Source organism: Xenopus laevis, chromosome 1S (assembly GCF_017654675.1).
Source record: "Xenopus laevis strain J_2021 chromosome 1S, Xenopus_laevis_v10.1, whole genome shotgun sequence".
NCBI classification, from domain to species: Eukaryota; Metazoa; Chordata; class Amphibia; order Anura; family Pipidae; genus Xenopus; species Xenopus laevis.
The window spans coordinates 168,663,895-168,680,168 of record NC_054372.1 but is presented as its reverse complement, the minus strand read 5'-3'; the positions used below and the strand labels follow the sequence as shown (position 1 = coordinate 168,680,168).

At 36.0% G+C, this 16,274-nt stretch overlaps 1 protein-coding gene across 2 annotated transcripts in view; it reads right to left on the bottom strand.

The window, feature by feature from the left end:
* Positions 1 to 16,274, bottom strand: part of edil3.S (EGF like repeats and discoidin domains 3 S homeolog) — a 311,320-nt gene that overhangs the window by 146,240 nt on the left and 148,806 nt on the right. For both annotated transcript variants that reach the window (XM_018244394.2, XM_018244395.2), the window contains one exon: positions 11,069 to 11,197. In XM_018244394.2, coding sequence (XP_018099883.1) covers positions 11,069 to 11,197 — 129 coding nt within the window. The remainder of the gene's footprint in view (positions 1 to 11,068; positions 11,198 to 16,274) is intronic.

The following is a 16,274-nucleotide window of genomic DNA, read 5'->3' as shown; positions in this document are numbered from 1 at the left end:
AGTCTGAATTTATCTCAATATTTTCTGCTACAAATTCATATCATATCCACTAGGGTTTTTAATGCTTATTTATTATTACATTTTCCCGAAAATTTGCTTTGCGGGAAAAAATCTGATTTTCATGTTTTTTTCAGATTTTTCACCCAAAAACTCTGAAAACTTCGAGGTATTGCATTAAACCCAGCACACATCAAAAAATCATTGGGACTTCTCCCATTGACATATATGCAACCTCGACAGGTCTGAGATGCCGGATTTTCAGATTCTGACTTTTCCATCCTCGGGTTTAATAAATTCAGAAAAAAAATCGACTTTTTAAAAGTACAATTTTATAAAAAAAATATCACACATTTTTCGTGATTTTTGCATTTGGAGTTTAGTAAATAACCCCCTAAATGTTCACCTTTGAAAGAGAATTAAATAACTAACCTTTTGCAAACATATATAAATGAACCTTAGTATTTGACAGCTATACAGTAGGTAACAAATTACTTTTGTGATTCAGCTGCGTTTGACTACATGCTTAAAGTAAAGTTTTGATCTTCCTATTTGCCTACTTTTCCCTTGATCTGTTCCATAAATCTCTCTAAGGCAGATTCTCTTTGTGAATGGTTTGAAACACATTGGCAGTATGCTCCTTCTACAAAGAACAATTAAAAAAATGGTTCCCATAAATCATAATGTTGATGTCCTTTTCTATTGAAATGGAAATTTTTTTCCCCTCAGGTTTTGTACAAAAAGAGGTGATCTATAGCAAGAGTGCACATTGCAACTGAACATAAACAAACGCCTATCAGATGAAACAGCTATGAATTTCTACCCTGTATTGTTTTGGAAGTTAAACAAGTCAGTACTAAAGTAAGAAATCCACAAAGAGGATGCATGCAGAACACTAGTGATGTGTGCATCAAGAAAAACTCAACCTAGGCCCAACCCGGAACTGCGCCCATCCGCATCTGACTTCTGGCTTCCTTTTCTAGTGGTCGCACGTCTATAAAACTGGAAGCCGGAAGTTGAAAGCCTGCAGTGTGAGGTCACCCATGACCCGCAAATGGTTCAGCGAGGTTGGCCCAAACCCGCCCTGACCCAGGACTACTACCAGCGTATCAAGACCCTGGCTCCACCTTTTCTCAGTCTGTTCTTGGTGTTGTAGTGGAACAGAAAGTATGTGGGGGATCACCCCTCTGTCTTGATCCTTCATGCAATATGGTGGGAGGTAATAACTGATGTGCTACAATTGCTAGGTAACCCGAATCTTAGCAGGCGTGTTGTGGCACTCATTTGGACACTTGTCCATCAACCTGCTCACACAGAAGTAAATGATGAACTTGTATGTTCTATATGCATCAATACATTCTGCTTCATCTTAGCATATTAATTCTAAATATCCTATATTCACTAGAAGGCCTGTTTACAGTATCATGCTATGTGAAATGAGGTTCACTTTCAGAGTCTAAACGTGAATAGCCCCAGTCAGAAGAAATATTTTTGTAATTTATCTTTATTATTTTAAATGGATAGTTTTGAAGCTACAGACCATGTAAGCTGTGGATCGCTGCTCCTCTGCTTTCTGCTGACTCTGGAGATCCCCGACACGGCTTTCCAATCTGCCCATACAGGAAGCTGACACTGATCTAGTTACTGTACATGCCTCCCCTCTCCTGCATTTCATTAATCCTATTGGCTAAATCTTGCCATCCAATACCATCAAAGATATGCAAATGAAACAGGAAAAGGAAGCATGCGCAGAGCCAGTTCAGTGTTCCTTTTTTTAGTTTAGCTGCCTGCCAAGTCCCAGGCTGGGAAATCCCCCTACAGAGAGCTAAGAGCATAGACAAGAAAACTTAAGCAGGGCTGATACATGGCTTATTAGGTCTGTAACTTCAAAATGGAACATTTATAATAATAAAGATGATTACAAAAATGTTTTTTCTTACAGGGGCTATTCAAATGTAGAACAGTGAACACCCCCTTCTAGTGTAAAGTTCATGTAAAATAAAAAGCAGATTTATAAAACGATGTATTTTCTATTATGCTTCCAATCACCATAGTTTATGCAGTTAACATTGTTATATTTATGGCATAACCTATTCAAGTCATTGGAAACATTTAGGCAGCAATTTTAACTATTAGGGGTATATGACAAGGTATGTTTGAGCAACTCATAATTAAACCAGTTCCTTGTCTCTCCTATGCCACTTCCTGTATACCTGTGTCACTACCTGTTTTGTGTCCACCACTACCTCTTCCAAATGATAAGGTGGGATCATGGAATTGGGGCCACAGTAGAATGCTGCCCTAATCTTTCACTCTCAGCTCTGGGTTGTTTAACTAACCAGAGCTGAGAGTTTCTCAAGCAATTTTATCACTCAAAAAGGTAACAATATCCAAATCAAATTAATTACTTTTCTCCAGAAGAAAATGCAATGTGTGAAGTGAACAGCTTATGGTTCTAAATCAGTCTGGGAAACAATAATTTTTATGCTCTTTTGGATAAGCCACCCGAGGGACATATGAGCACAACAGAGCTACCAAGCTATGGGGAGCTCATTAGGAAGGATTGTATTTTAAAACTTTGGTAAAGTAAGCTTCTTGAGCAAAGTACTTTAAAGATTGTCAAATATTTCACTTTTAATGAAGAGATTTTAGAGTTCTACTGAGAACATAATGTATGATACTAACTAAATCACTCAATTATTAGAAACAAACAAGGTAATAACATTGATTCATTCCATAATACTTTTTTTTCCACCAGAAAGTAAATAGAAATTGTCATGAGTACCAGGAAATCCATTTCCCAATGAAACCACACAATACGGTCATAACTTCATCAGAAGTGAACTGTGTTTTCTTTCTATAATGTACCTCAAGGAAATATAAAACAAAGTAGTTAAGCTGGGCATAGACACAAAGATAAAGTCATATGAAACAATGGTTTGTTCATATTGCCTATCAGTGGGTGACTGTCACTACTATTTGTCAGACATAACTTTCGCACAATTGCTGTCTAAAAATGATGCACTTTAATAAGGTCTCAACATCATTTAAGTAAAAATGTAAAACTGTACAGAAACAGCTCTGAAGCTCGAAGTTCATTATTAGAAAATGGAAATGTTGACTTTGGACTATATATACCATTACAGCATCATTGTCCTAAATTCAAACACCAATTCATTCCTGATCATTCTTCTAATTTGGAAAATAGACTTGAATATTAAGAAACCACTTCCCTAACCCCGTTGTTACGTTAACTTGTTGAAAAAATTTTATTTCCATATTTGTAAAACTATAAAAATTCATCCATTGTGGTGCCGAGTAAATACGCACATTCTATTCATTTCCACAGGGCAGAATCAGTAATGATATATGAATCAGTTCCGATTTTATAAATTATGAGTACAGGTATATTCCTCTCCAAGTAATTCAGAATTTATGGAGTTTTGCTGTTTATCTGTTTGGTACAGGGGCTATTACAAACAAACCGTAACTCTTTTTAACTTGTCCTTTTCGAGATATACTGTATTTTACTGATATCCGATGAAATGAATCTGAAAACAAAACCATATTGCTAAGATTGTGTCCTCAAAAGTTTGGCATGAAAATGCACATGTTATAAAAAACTATTACAAAGGTTGAGGACATTATTATTTCTCTAGTATTCTAAAGCATTTTAGACAAAATGTTTAATAATTACACTAGTCCCAGTAAAGATTGCAATCTAATTCCACAACCACAAAAATCATATACGGGTTCATTTAATAAATTTAGCAATTAGGTACATTTTCCTGAAAATCAGTAAGGTGAAAAAATATAAATCAGCAATGTTCGAGGATTCACCAATGCCAAGTTAGCAAATCTGCCCTTTAATGTGCACTTTATCAAAACATATATCTGTCTGCTTTTCAACTATAACTGTAATTCCATAAGAACACATGGAGAACATGGTGGGTCATTAACTACGTGCAAGATGGTGCAAATTGCAATAAAATGTGTGCAGTCCTAATTATAGTATTTTCTTTGTACTAGATTTAATGTGATCATTCTAATCAAAATCCAATTTTATATGGCCATGGAAAAATCATGTTTGCTAATGAATGATTTAGAACCACAATGTAAAGCATGTAGCTGCCATTTCCAGAACAGAACAGAACAAACAAAACAGGAAAAAACAGTTCACTATTACTGTAAATTAATGTTTATTTAGGGAAGTTGTAAACCCTAATTTATGAGGAAATAGAAATAAAATAATTACTCCCCACTCTTTCCTATTTATTGATCTTTTTGTAGCCTAAGAGCGCAGGACATACTAAATTCTGCTTATTATAGTGGGTTCCATAAAGCCAGACTTATGACAATGACCCTCTAACTCCTGAAGGCCTATTTATTAAAGGCAGAATTGTAGTGATTTTAAATCACATTTTTAAATGTGATTTTAAACGGGATCAACTTCCACTTAGTCCACTCCCAGTCTTCTCTTACCTTCACAAAACAAAATACAAATTTTACAGTGTGGGAAGTTACAGTCAGATGTACTCATATACTACTAAAATTAAATGGGTGCAATAAATGAAATCCTTTGGGTAAAGACTAGTGATGGGCGAATTTATTCAGCAGGCGCAAATGTGCAGCAAATTTGCGGGATATCGCCGCTGGTGAATAAATTTCATGGGAAATTCGCAAATTTTTCGGTGACGTGAAACGGCACAAATTCGCCCATCACTAGTAAAGACAGTGCAAGTTCTTTTTTTAAAGTGCATCCCTAATCCTGTATAATTAACACTATCTCATACAATAGCATTTAATTGGTTACATTTAAAAAAAAAGAAGTAGAGTTGCCTATTAAAATGACTCGCTATATCAGAAATCACATTCCACTGAGCTGTAAAGTTAACTGCACTTAATATCTAGCCAATACAATAATCAGATTTACAACTCCCTTGTAAAGTCCATAAATATACGACAATTTCAAAGTGGCATGAATTTCATTTAAAGGTAATAAGGAATAGACAGGCACTCTGTCTTCTCTGACAATAAAAATTCCAGTTTCATCTTCTGATTGCTCCTGATAAAATATGAGAGATGTACAGTATTTTTCTATGGTGAAAGTTCTAAATGGAATACAGAAGAAATAACTGATATAGAAAACTCATTATGCCAACAATTAAACAATTTAATTAATGTTAAAGGAAAACTATACCCCCAAACAATGTAGGTCAATATAAAAAGGTATTGCATAAAACAGCTCCTGCTTCATGTAAAGAAACCATTTTAATAATATACTTTTCTAGTAGTATGTGCCATTGGGTAATCATAAATAGAAAATTGCCATTTTAAAAAATAAGGGCCGCCCCCTGGGATCGTAGGATTCACTGTACACACAACAAATCAAACAAACTATACTTCATAGGTCACATGAGCCAATTAACAGACAGAGATCTGGCTTTTGCTTCAACACTTCTTCCTGTTACAGTTAGAGTTGCAGTATTTCTGGTCAGGTGATCTCTGAGGCAGCACACAGACCATCACGAAATGATGGCTCAAGGCAAGAGATGTAAAAGGGCAAGATTTACTTAAATATATAGACCAGTTTGGTAAGATTCTTTAATATGCCACTTAATATGATGTGAACTATCTGTTGAAGTGTTCATTTTGGGGGTATAGTTTTCCTAAGATTTAATGTTTACACCACTAAAAATGCCACTTCTCAAGGACCATGCTTAACTGAAAGTCTACTATCAGTCTACGGAGTATCCGCACTCCAAGGCAAACTTTTTCTTCCGTATGCAACCGGGGTGCACAGTTATAATTTATGTATATCCACGAATATCAAAAACCGACACACCCATGTAAAAATCTTCACCTCTTTATTTACATCATATCAGAGTATATAAAACACTGTCTTTTAACCGAACAGTACACAAGCATCAGAAAATACTAGCAGAACCAATAAATAAAAAGTCTATAAAACAAATAAACCACTAGAGGGGGTTGAACAAATGTTCAAATCACCTACCCCTTCTAGGTACATGCAAGAATAGGTTAAAAGTTAAGATAGTGGATCATTAATACAGGTATTGGATCTGTTATCCGGAATGCTCAGGACCTGAGTTTTTCCAGATAATGGATCTTTCTGTAATTTGGATCTTCATAGCTTAAGTCTACTAGAAAATCATGTAAACATTAAATAAACCCAATGGGCTGTTTTTGCTTCCAATAAGGATTAATTATATCTTAGTTGTGGTCAAGTACAAGCTACTGTTTTATTAATACAGAGAAAAATGAAGTAGTTTATAAAAATTTGGATTATTTGGATAAAATGGAGTCTATGTGAAAAGGCCTTTCTGTAAATTTGAGCTTTCTGGATAATGGGTTTCCAGATAACAAATTCCATACCTGTACAATTTACTTGCTGGCTACAGATAAGGCAAGCAGAACTGGGAACTTGGCTTTTGCAGCCACATCTATTTTCCTCATTGGAATGGTGTGCCTTGTACACTATGTGGCCTAGTTACCATGCTGTGTAAAACATTGGAGAATCAACAGTGATGTTGCCCATAGCAACCAATCAGCAATTAGATCACCTACACGTTAGAACCCAAAGGCAAAGATATGGTTGCTATTGGCCATATCACCGGTGATGTATTTCTCCAATGTTTTACACAGCATGATAAATAGGCCCCTGAATGTGCACTAAATGCACCATTAACATTTCCTAAATCCATGTTTTTAACCCTTTATAACAGCCTTTACATTTTAAATTCCAATTATTTTATATACAGTACAGTGTTTATTAGCCTACATATAGACTTTATCATTAATACTCTAACTATTTAGAAAACGGTGTAAAAAACCTGCATTCCATTCTGCATTTCAAACCATGGCGTTCTTTTTTCATTACCTTAGTGCAGATACCTGACATTCAAATTGCACCATTATTACAAAAGTCAACACAGTTTCTTTGACAGAAATGTTTAAACCACATCTCATTAAAGCAGTGACAGTTCCTGCTGCAATTCTACATTGCGTGTAGCGGAAGAGTATGCATTGAAAACCAATATATATGCCATTAATACGGGGAAAGCTGTCAAAGTGTTGCTAATTGAGGTTGTAAATACTTTGCAAGTTCCCTTTGCTCTCTCTGTGGACAGGTAGGGTAATTGATGCTGTAGAGATAAAGTATTAGGTTTGTGTGGGTTGCTAGTGAGTTTGTTATCCACTAATTCCTATAATAATAATATATATGAAAGTAACATGAATGTTTTTACAAAGTTCTTTTTAGAGACAATTTCAGGCTTAATGAACCCCTCGTTTGTAAAGAGGAAGTTTGCATTTTTTTTAAAGTAAGAATAAAAGGAAAATGTCATCAGAATGAGAATGTGCTTTCCCCATGAGAGATCAATACCTCAACATCATCAATGTTTACCTTTCCTCTCCATAAGTTACAGAGCAATCCTGAAGAATAGAAACTATTAATCATGTTCCTTTATTAAGGAAGACGAGGAACAGCAAAGCGTAATAGCTGAGACTCAAGGAATGTGTTGCTGCTAATAGCTGGAGGGTAATGTGCAGTCCTTGGAACAATTATGGTATAGTAACCGTGAAAATAAATGTCTGTGTTGTGCTGTGTTTATGTTGGATGTAAAATTAAACAAAACTGAGCTATAATGGGTCAGGGATATGGTTTTTCAACATCATTCGATAATGCATATCGGGTAGCAAAACCTCAAGTTTCATATTCTGTACAGATATATTACAGATATAGCCATGGGTAAAATAATTTTACTGTACGTTTAGTGTCTGTAGGAATGGATGCTAAAGTCATTGATGCTCTTCAATATAGATTTATATAGGTGCAGGGCAATATATATTTACTTACCATGGAAACTAGGAAACCTAGTCCTTGTAATTGCAAGTTCATAACTCTTTACTCATCTTTTCAGCAAACACTAAAATATATTATTCTTAATCTAGAATCACAAGGGCGATTGTTAGATGATGGTTTATTTTCAATCAAACCAGCTGACGATCACCATGTAGAAATAGTATGAGATACTGTTCAGAGCAATCAAAATCCAATGCAAATAGAAAGGATTACTCCTAATGGAAAATCTGTTTGCGTGAAGACCTCCAATGCCCTCTGTGTTCAGCATTAGAAAACAAAATGATGAACAGGTCAGGAAAGAATTGTTATAGCAGCACAAATGACCCTCTCACAATAAGGTCATGAGTTCATCTGATAAATTGAGGGACATAGAAAAATGCAATTACGAGAACAGCGCTGATTGCAAATTCATTGCATGTAAAATAAATGCCCTCCATTCATCAGAAGATCTGCTAACCTTATCTCAAATATGCAATATTCTTGGTTTTGTGCATTTCCCAGTTAGGCAGCTCTCAAAGTATCTGTGCTTGTTACTTAGCATAGTGTGACTGGCAATGAATACATTTGTCTGTCTCCCGTTTCTAGAGTATCTCTGCTGCAGGGAATATAAACCCGAAGGCAAACTGTAACAATATTTTACACTTTGCTAATTATTTAAGAGTCATCAGGCAAGAAGCCACTGTCAAGTCAGTATACTTTTTTTATTATTCTGACAACAGAGAACACAGTAAAATGATAACATGGAATATTTAGAGCCTTGAGAACAAGGGAGATGATAGCAGATTGCAGATTCAAACAAATGGAAACCAGGGCAATATACTGCAAAGAGTATTTCAAGGGCATTTCTTGCACCCCTTAAAAGGGACCTGTCACTTAGACATAAAAAGCTGTATAATAAAAGTCCTTTTCAAATTAAACATGAAATTCCAATTATTTTATTTATTAAAGCATTAGTGGTTGTTGTAAACTAATTTATAAATCTCAGCTGTCAATCAAATATTGCCTGCCACTCCCTTATGCCTTAGGCATAGAGGCAGTACAGGAAGTTACTTTAACTTTCCATTCAGCACTTACTAGATGTACAGTAACTGCGCTGACCACATTCCCCTTTCTCTCTATTCACCATTTAACTGTGTAACCAGTGTATGGGGATGGACATCAGCTTCCCCATTCTGGTGCACAAATAATATTTTGAGATGATGCAAGGCTTGCCTTAATAACAGTGTCCACAAAATGGCTCCTGTCTCCTTGCTATAATTGTGAGTTTCCAGACCAAAGGAAACAAAATTCAAATTGGTCATCCGATTGGCTGGGCGCCTCAGTGCATCCTTGTGAGAGAGGGAGTGCCTGACTTTGGAGCCTTTTGTACAGGGTCCCTGACAGAGTTTAACAGGGGTTGTGTGGTGAAAGATCCAGGCAGAACCAAGTATTGTGAAACTTTCCAAGCTGGAAGTACAGAGAGAGCACATCCTGTTCCCTGCCAAGCTGCTAGTGACTCAGAAGAAGAAAGGTGCCACTGGTGAGATTGATCCTGCTGCTGAGCTGCCTGTGATCTCCAGTGTGAATTCCTCTGAGAGCACCCCGGTGAGTGAGCCACCCAAGGGAGGATACTGACAAGGAAAAAAGCGTGGGGCCCAAATTTGAAAACAGGTCTAGCGCATTTACCTGCTACGTGGGAGTGGCTGCTAAGTTCCAAAGGGAGAGGTACTTTTGGGACAGGTAGCGCTACCTGGGGTATAAGAGCTCTGGGGAAGGGACATTCTATTTGACCTGAACTGTGTGGTTATTAACCCCTTCCAGAGGATTGGGACTTTGATAATAAAAAGGACTGTGTTGTAGAAACTGTGTCAGGTGCCTAATAGTGACTTAGGTATGTCTCACGTGTCCGCAGTGCAGGAGTGTATTGTATATTAGATTGCCCAAGTTCTTTCAATACTGTTTAATATAATGTTTATATCTGTTTAATTTTCAAACTGTGTGTTTTATTTGTCCTAGTGGAAATTCCCCTAGGTGTGTTCCTCAGTGTTCCCTAGGTGGAGGCACTGCACTGTAAATCCCAGTTCCCAGTACTTTTCATATGCAAAAGGGACTCAGGGCCCCTGGATTGCCATGGGTTAATTGTGATTTGAAGAGACAGTAACCAAATTAGTGTTAAAATATTGTACATCTAATTTTGCATCAGTGGTGCATATGTGAACCTTCATGACAAGGTCCAAATTTTCTTTTAATCCATTTTACTTTCAGCAACATCACAGAAATGATGAAGTTAGTGATGAAGATTCTATGCCAATGAATGGGATGAAAAAGTTAATCCTTTACTGTACCAACAATGCATAAAAAACAAAAGTTTGCTCCAACAGTTTATAGTTAGGAGCTTACACCCAAAGCATTATGTGCCTTCTAGGTGGCACCTAAACCGTTTGTTGCTTATGAATGAATATCTAGCAGATGTAAAAAGAAGCATCATCTGAGCTACAGGAGATCTAAGGAACTAAAATAGTCTCAACCGAAGACAATATCCAGACAGCTGCCTCATACTTTAGTCTTAAAGCTGGAATCAATGTGGAACTTACCGAAAAGCGAGTATGAAGTTGACCGAATGAATGGTTAATCATGACTGGATATGGCAATGACGGCTGAGATTAAGGGTGCTGTGAGTGGACATTGCCAGGTTAGATCAATGCTGTTACTAAAAAAGTCCCGCTTTTTCAGCTGGCAATGCTGGGAGATGAATGAACAGTTGAGATTTACGAATAGGAATGAATCAGATAGGTTATCAAGATATTTGTGTGCACAGGAATGTGGTGCATGGTGTGCAAGTTTATGTAGGTAAATTTCCTGTGTGAATGTATAACTTCTCCTATCTATTTTGTGCACAATCCCATGATCCGTGGCAGTAAAGAAGAGACGTTAGAGATCACTTATGATTTGACAAGCCATAAACTGAATATGCATTAACACTATTCATTCAGGAATTTGTATCCATAACTGGTCCTTAGAAATGTGTTTCAAGCATTAATGCACTACATTCTATCTAATTTCAGGCTGTCAGGAAGATAAAGCTAGATGTATGTCAACAATATCCAAAAACTTTTTTTCCAGAGAATGGCCATGAATTTATAGGCACTTTAGTAAAGTAGTATATACAGTACGTATATAAATATAGTAATATATATATATACTTACTATGTTGGCAGTGAATTCCATTGAAACCATGGGTACATTTACAAACATATCCAATGAAGGTATCGCCTCGATAAGCTTCACTGATTTCACATATTCCACCATTATGACAAGGGTTTGGATGGCAGGGTCCTGAAAAGAAACAACAATGACAAAAATATGTGAATCTTAATTAACTGAATTAGAAAACCAGCAGATAGATATTACAGTATATTCTTAAATGTATTTACTTTGAGTAATAGTCTTCTTTGCACTAACGTAAAACGTATCCCAATAAACTTGGAGCAAATTTTGCACTTTTAGCTATTGTATATTAACCTACAGCAACTAATAAGCAGGTAGTATTACTACTAAAATCTATTTTTATATTCCATCTGCAAAGCTATCCTAATTTGCTATTGTTCCTTGTTTTCATAATCCTCATTTCTTCTTTTATAGTGTAGCAGAACCATACTATGATAGAGAGATTCTTGGTTTTTAATACTTGGTTTATAGCCATGTAAATTGAGCATCTCACCAGTTTACATGTGGGGTCTGGGTGCACATACTCCAGACCTACAGCTCAAGGTGGAGGTATCCAACCAAGAAAAAAACAGCAGGCTCTCACAGATCCCACAGACAGATATAGTATTGGAACTGCAGACTTTAGACAAATAGTGGACATACACTAAGCCTTAAAGAGTGAATCTGCTGCCCCACTGCTACTCTTCTCTTCTACTACTGTGCTACAGGCACATCAGATTTCTGCAAAATCTTGCTTTTTAAGTGCCGTAATCCAGCATGTCAGACAGTACAGCAGAGTTATAGCAGCGGGGCAGTGGATTCTCAAACTGTGATTCTCTGCAAGCCAAAGGTCTATGTTGTGTGGCTCTAGCCTAGCCTTACACATTCATAGGTTCTATGATTAAGTGATTTAAGATCCTTGTTAACCCAGTTTTCCTTGAAAAGTGTTCTCCAGCTCAGATATGTTGAAATACAATTATTTTCTAAAGGGGAGCTGAAGAAATAATTTTTTTGGAATATGAGAGAAAACTCATCAGTCCTGTATTCTTTAGTACATCTACAAAATGCCCATGACTTCAGCTACTTAAACTACAACTACACCTATTTTAACATCCCTTTGACTTTAATGGAAACTCCTTAAAACTTAGAATTGATGAATTTAGTTGAAGTAGTAAACATACCACATTTTATAATCCTTAAACATATATTATTATATGATGTATTCATTGTTAATTGTTTTAAATTTTGCAGGAGGCAGTTGTCTAGGTGAAATATGTCATCAATACATGGTATTTACCACAACTCTGGGATACAGCAACAGGTAAAATTGCTTCTAAATTTTACACATTTTTAAACACTAGGCTTTCTGGCAGATATAACAATAATTTGTAATCATGGATTTTGGTTATCTGTATCAGAATAATTATAGCAATGCAACTCATATTTCTGTTTCTAGTAGCAGCATGTCGAAAACAGCTAAAGTTGCTAAGTCATTTTTTTTTACTTTTTCTCACAATTTTCATAAGTTACAACAAAGCTACTTTGCGAGTACATATATTGCATAATATTTTCACAATGAATCACATTATGCTTTTTATACAAGATTGCTGTAATTCTATGCCTATACATTGAATGTTCTTTAAGAAGCTTTAGTGCAGAAAATGGTAGGAAGGGGAGTGGAGAGAGAAGAGGGGGATGAGTAGAAAGACTCAAAAACTCAAAATAAAATCAAAATAAAATCAAAATAAACTAAGCTAAGTAACCTTGAAGATGTTTCACCACAAATGCTAGATATATGGCAATATTTTCATATTTATTCACAGAAACCTGATGAAACTCACATCAATTTTGATACTTCACTTGATAATTTGCATGTCATAAAAAAGTTGTTAGACCATGAAAATATACAATATCATGAGTCTGTCAATCAATAAAAAAAACACGTTTTTAAATAACTTTCCGGGGCATCTGCAATGTTCAGTCATTAATAATGAATGGTTAGATTAAATAGTGTGCTTTCATTTGTGAATAGTGTCAAGAAGATTAATATTGCCCTAAACTTAATGGGTATGTTTAGTTCCATGACTTTTAAATTATACAGTAATGGTTTTGAAGCTGATCACAGATAATTGCATAACATAAGACTTTTACACATGAATTAACATACAATAATGGAGCACAATCGAGTAACTAATACCTTGGATTTCAGGTGTCCTTGGTTGACTTTAGGTTTTTATAAGTAGTGACACAAATTCCTAACAAAGCAAGGGTGATCTTTAAGTGGAAATGTATGGGCACAGTAATTATGACATGTTGTGTTGTCTGTACATTGCCCACTAGGCAGCTCATGAGCATTCCCATTGCAAAACTCTTTGCAAGTATATGGGGGTCATTGTCAAGTGTACAAAGTGCAAACAAAAGGGGCAATCCACTATGTTTTGTGGACATTTTGCTCTGCCTTGCACTTAAACAACTTGCTGCAGGTCTCTGATATTCAAATCACACATTCACTTCCATTTAATGTCTTTTGTATGTATGCATAACTTTATTTGTGGTGCTGTTGAGCTGCAGCACTATACAATGTATAAAATTACAACACACGGGGAGGACATGTCACACAAAAAATACAATAAATATACACAAAGTTCATACACAGAGCTTAAGTGCTATGTAGTAAGAGACACAGTGGAAAGGAGGCCCCTGCCCCGTAGAGCTTACAGTCTAAGTGGATGGGAGGCTAACATACAAAAGGTACAAATTGGAGATGAAAAAGTGCACAAGGTAAAGGCATTGTCCAATAGGTACCTGGACTATATCAATGTTCTAGTGCTCCAAAAGGTAGACTCTTAGTTTTTTCTTGAAGAGATTGAGAGAACAGCTCTAGTGATGGGCGAATTTATTCTTCAGGCATGAATTCGCGGCGAATTTGCGCGATTCGCCGCCAGCGAATAAATTCGCGAAACTCCCGCGAAAATCCGCGGAAAAAATTCGCCGGTGTCAATTTTTTTTTTCGAAAAAACGGACGCCGGCAAAGGAAAAAACGCTGCAAATTCGCCCATCACTAAACAGCTCCTTACAGAGGAATTCAGGGTTGGAATTACAGAGGTTAGGAACAGCAATATAGGAAGGTTTGAGACAAGAGGTGGCAGTGGATGTGGATAGTGTGAAAAGAAGGTGACTCTGAGAGAATGATGAGACGATGACTGGGAATGTACAGGAATGTACAGTGAGACAAGAGAAGAAATGTAGTGAGGAGCAGAGGAGTGAAGGGCTTTGAATGTTAGAAGGAAGATTTTCTATACTATCCTTTACTTAACAGGCAGCCATGCTAAGGATTTTAGTTAGGGTTGAACAGGTTCCCTTTCAGTAGAGTGCCGGAGGATCCTGGTAGCAGGGTTTAAGATCGATTGTCTTATTCCTAAAATGCAGCTATATAGTAATGCTGCTAGAAGACAGAACATGAAATTATGGATTCCTAGATTAAAGTCCCTTCTGGTTAGTGCAGTGTGTTTTGCATATAGTTCACAATCTGCAAAGTGTTTGCATAGTTACATAGTGAAGCTGGGTTGAAAAAAAAAAAAAAAAAAAAAAAATTATATATATATATATATATATATATATATATATATATATATATATATATATATATACATACACACACACAAATATCTATATTAATAATAGAATTTAGTATCACAATAGCCTTGGATATTATAGCCAGGAAATCATCAATGTCACTCTTCAGCCATCACAACATCATCACATCAACCGAGTGCATCCCACAACCTTACTGTCCTCACTGTGAAGAACCACCTACGTTGCTTCATATGAAAGTCCTTTACTTTTAGCCTAAAGGGGTGACCTCTAGTATGGTGATCCATTTTATGGAAAAAAGATTTCCTGCTATATGTCTACAATGCCCTCTAACGTCTAATGAGTAATCATGCCCCCTCGCGAATATCTTTTTTCCAACCCCAACCATGACAATCTATCCTCAAAATGTAAATCCCATTCCATTAACCAGTTTAGTTGCACTTTTCTACAGCTCATTTATATGCTTCTTAAGGCTGGAGCCCTAAACTGCACTGCATAGTCAAGGTGAAGCCTTACAACGGACCTATAAAGAGTCAAAATTATGTTTTCATCTCTTCAGTTTAAGTGCTTTTTTATGCCCCTTTTTAAGACGGCACTTTATTTGCTTTAGTAGCCACAGAATGACACTACTTGTAATTAGACAACTTATTAGCTACAAAATTCCCAGATCTCAATTAGGGAAACCTCCAGAACACTGCCATTTAGTATATAATTCACAAGTATATTATTACTGCCAAAGTGCAAGTGCATGTTTCTCCATGTGTCTGTGTTGGTTTCCTCCCACATTCCCAAAAACTAAAGCCAGGTTCATTGGTATCTGATAAATTGACCCTAACGTGTGTGAATGGGAAATATCCAATACAAGTAGAATGTTAACTCTACTAGGACAGGACTAATGTAAATAATGAACAAGTTAAGTAGTGCGCTGGGTAAAATGCATTGGCTATATATATATATATATATATATATATATATATATATATATATATATATATATATATATTAATTATACAGAACATTTTCACTGAAAGCTGGCTGTCAAGAAATTGGATTTTCATTTTGAAATTGTGTTGGGGGCCCAAAGCTATTTCAAATTCATTTTCAGTCTTGTCATCAAAAATTAATTTGGTTAGGGGACCTGTTACCCAGAATGCTTGGGACCTGGAGTTTTCCTACCTTAAGTCTACTCTAAATAAACCCAATAGGCTGGTTTTGCTTCCAATGAGGATTGTTTATATCTTAATTTGGATCAAGTACAAGCTACTGTTTTATTATTACAGAGAAAAGGAAATTACAAATTTAAATATTTGGATTATTTGGGTAACATGAAGTCTGTGGGAGACAGCCTTTCTGTAATTCAGAGCTTTCTGGATAGCAGGGTTCCAGATAACGGATCCTATACCTGTACCAAAAACAACACTATTAGCTTAATTTTCTTCGTTGCTTTTCTCTTCTTTGGTTTCATTGTTACTATGCCATTTTCTTTTACTGTCATTTTGTTTCCAAAGCTTGCTTTTTCGTCTTCATATATTGTATCCCTTTTCTTTTCCTGGTTCATCATTTTCTCATTAGTTATTTTATTTCACCATTACCTTATCTTTTGTTTAAATGT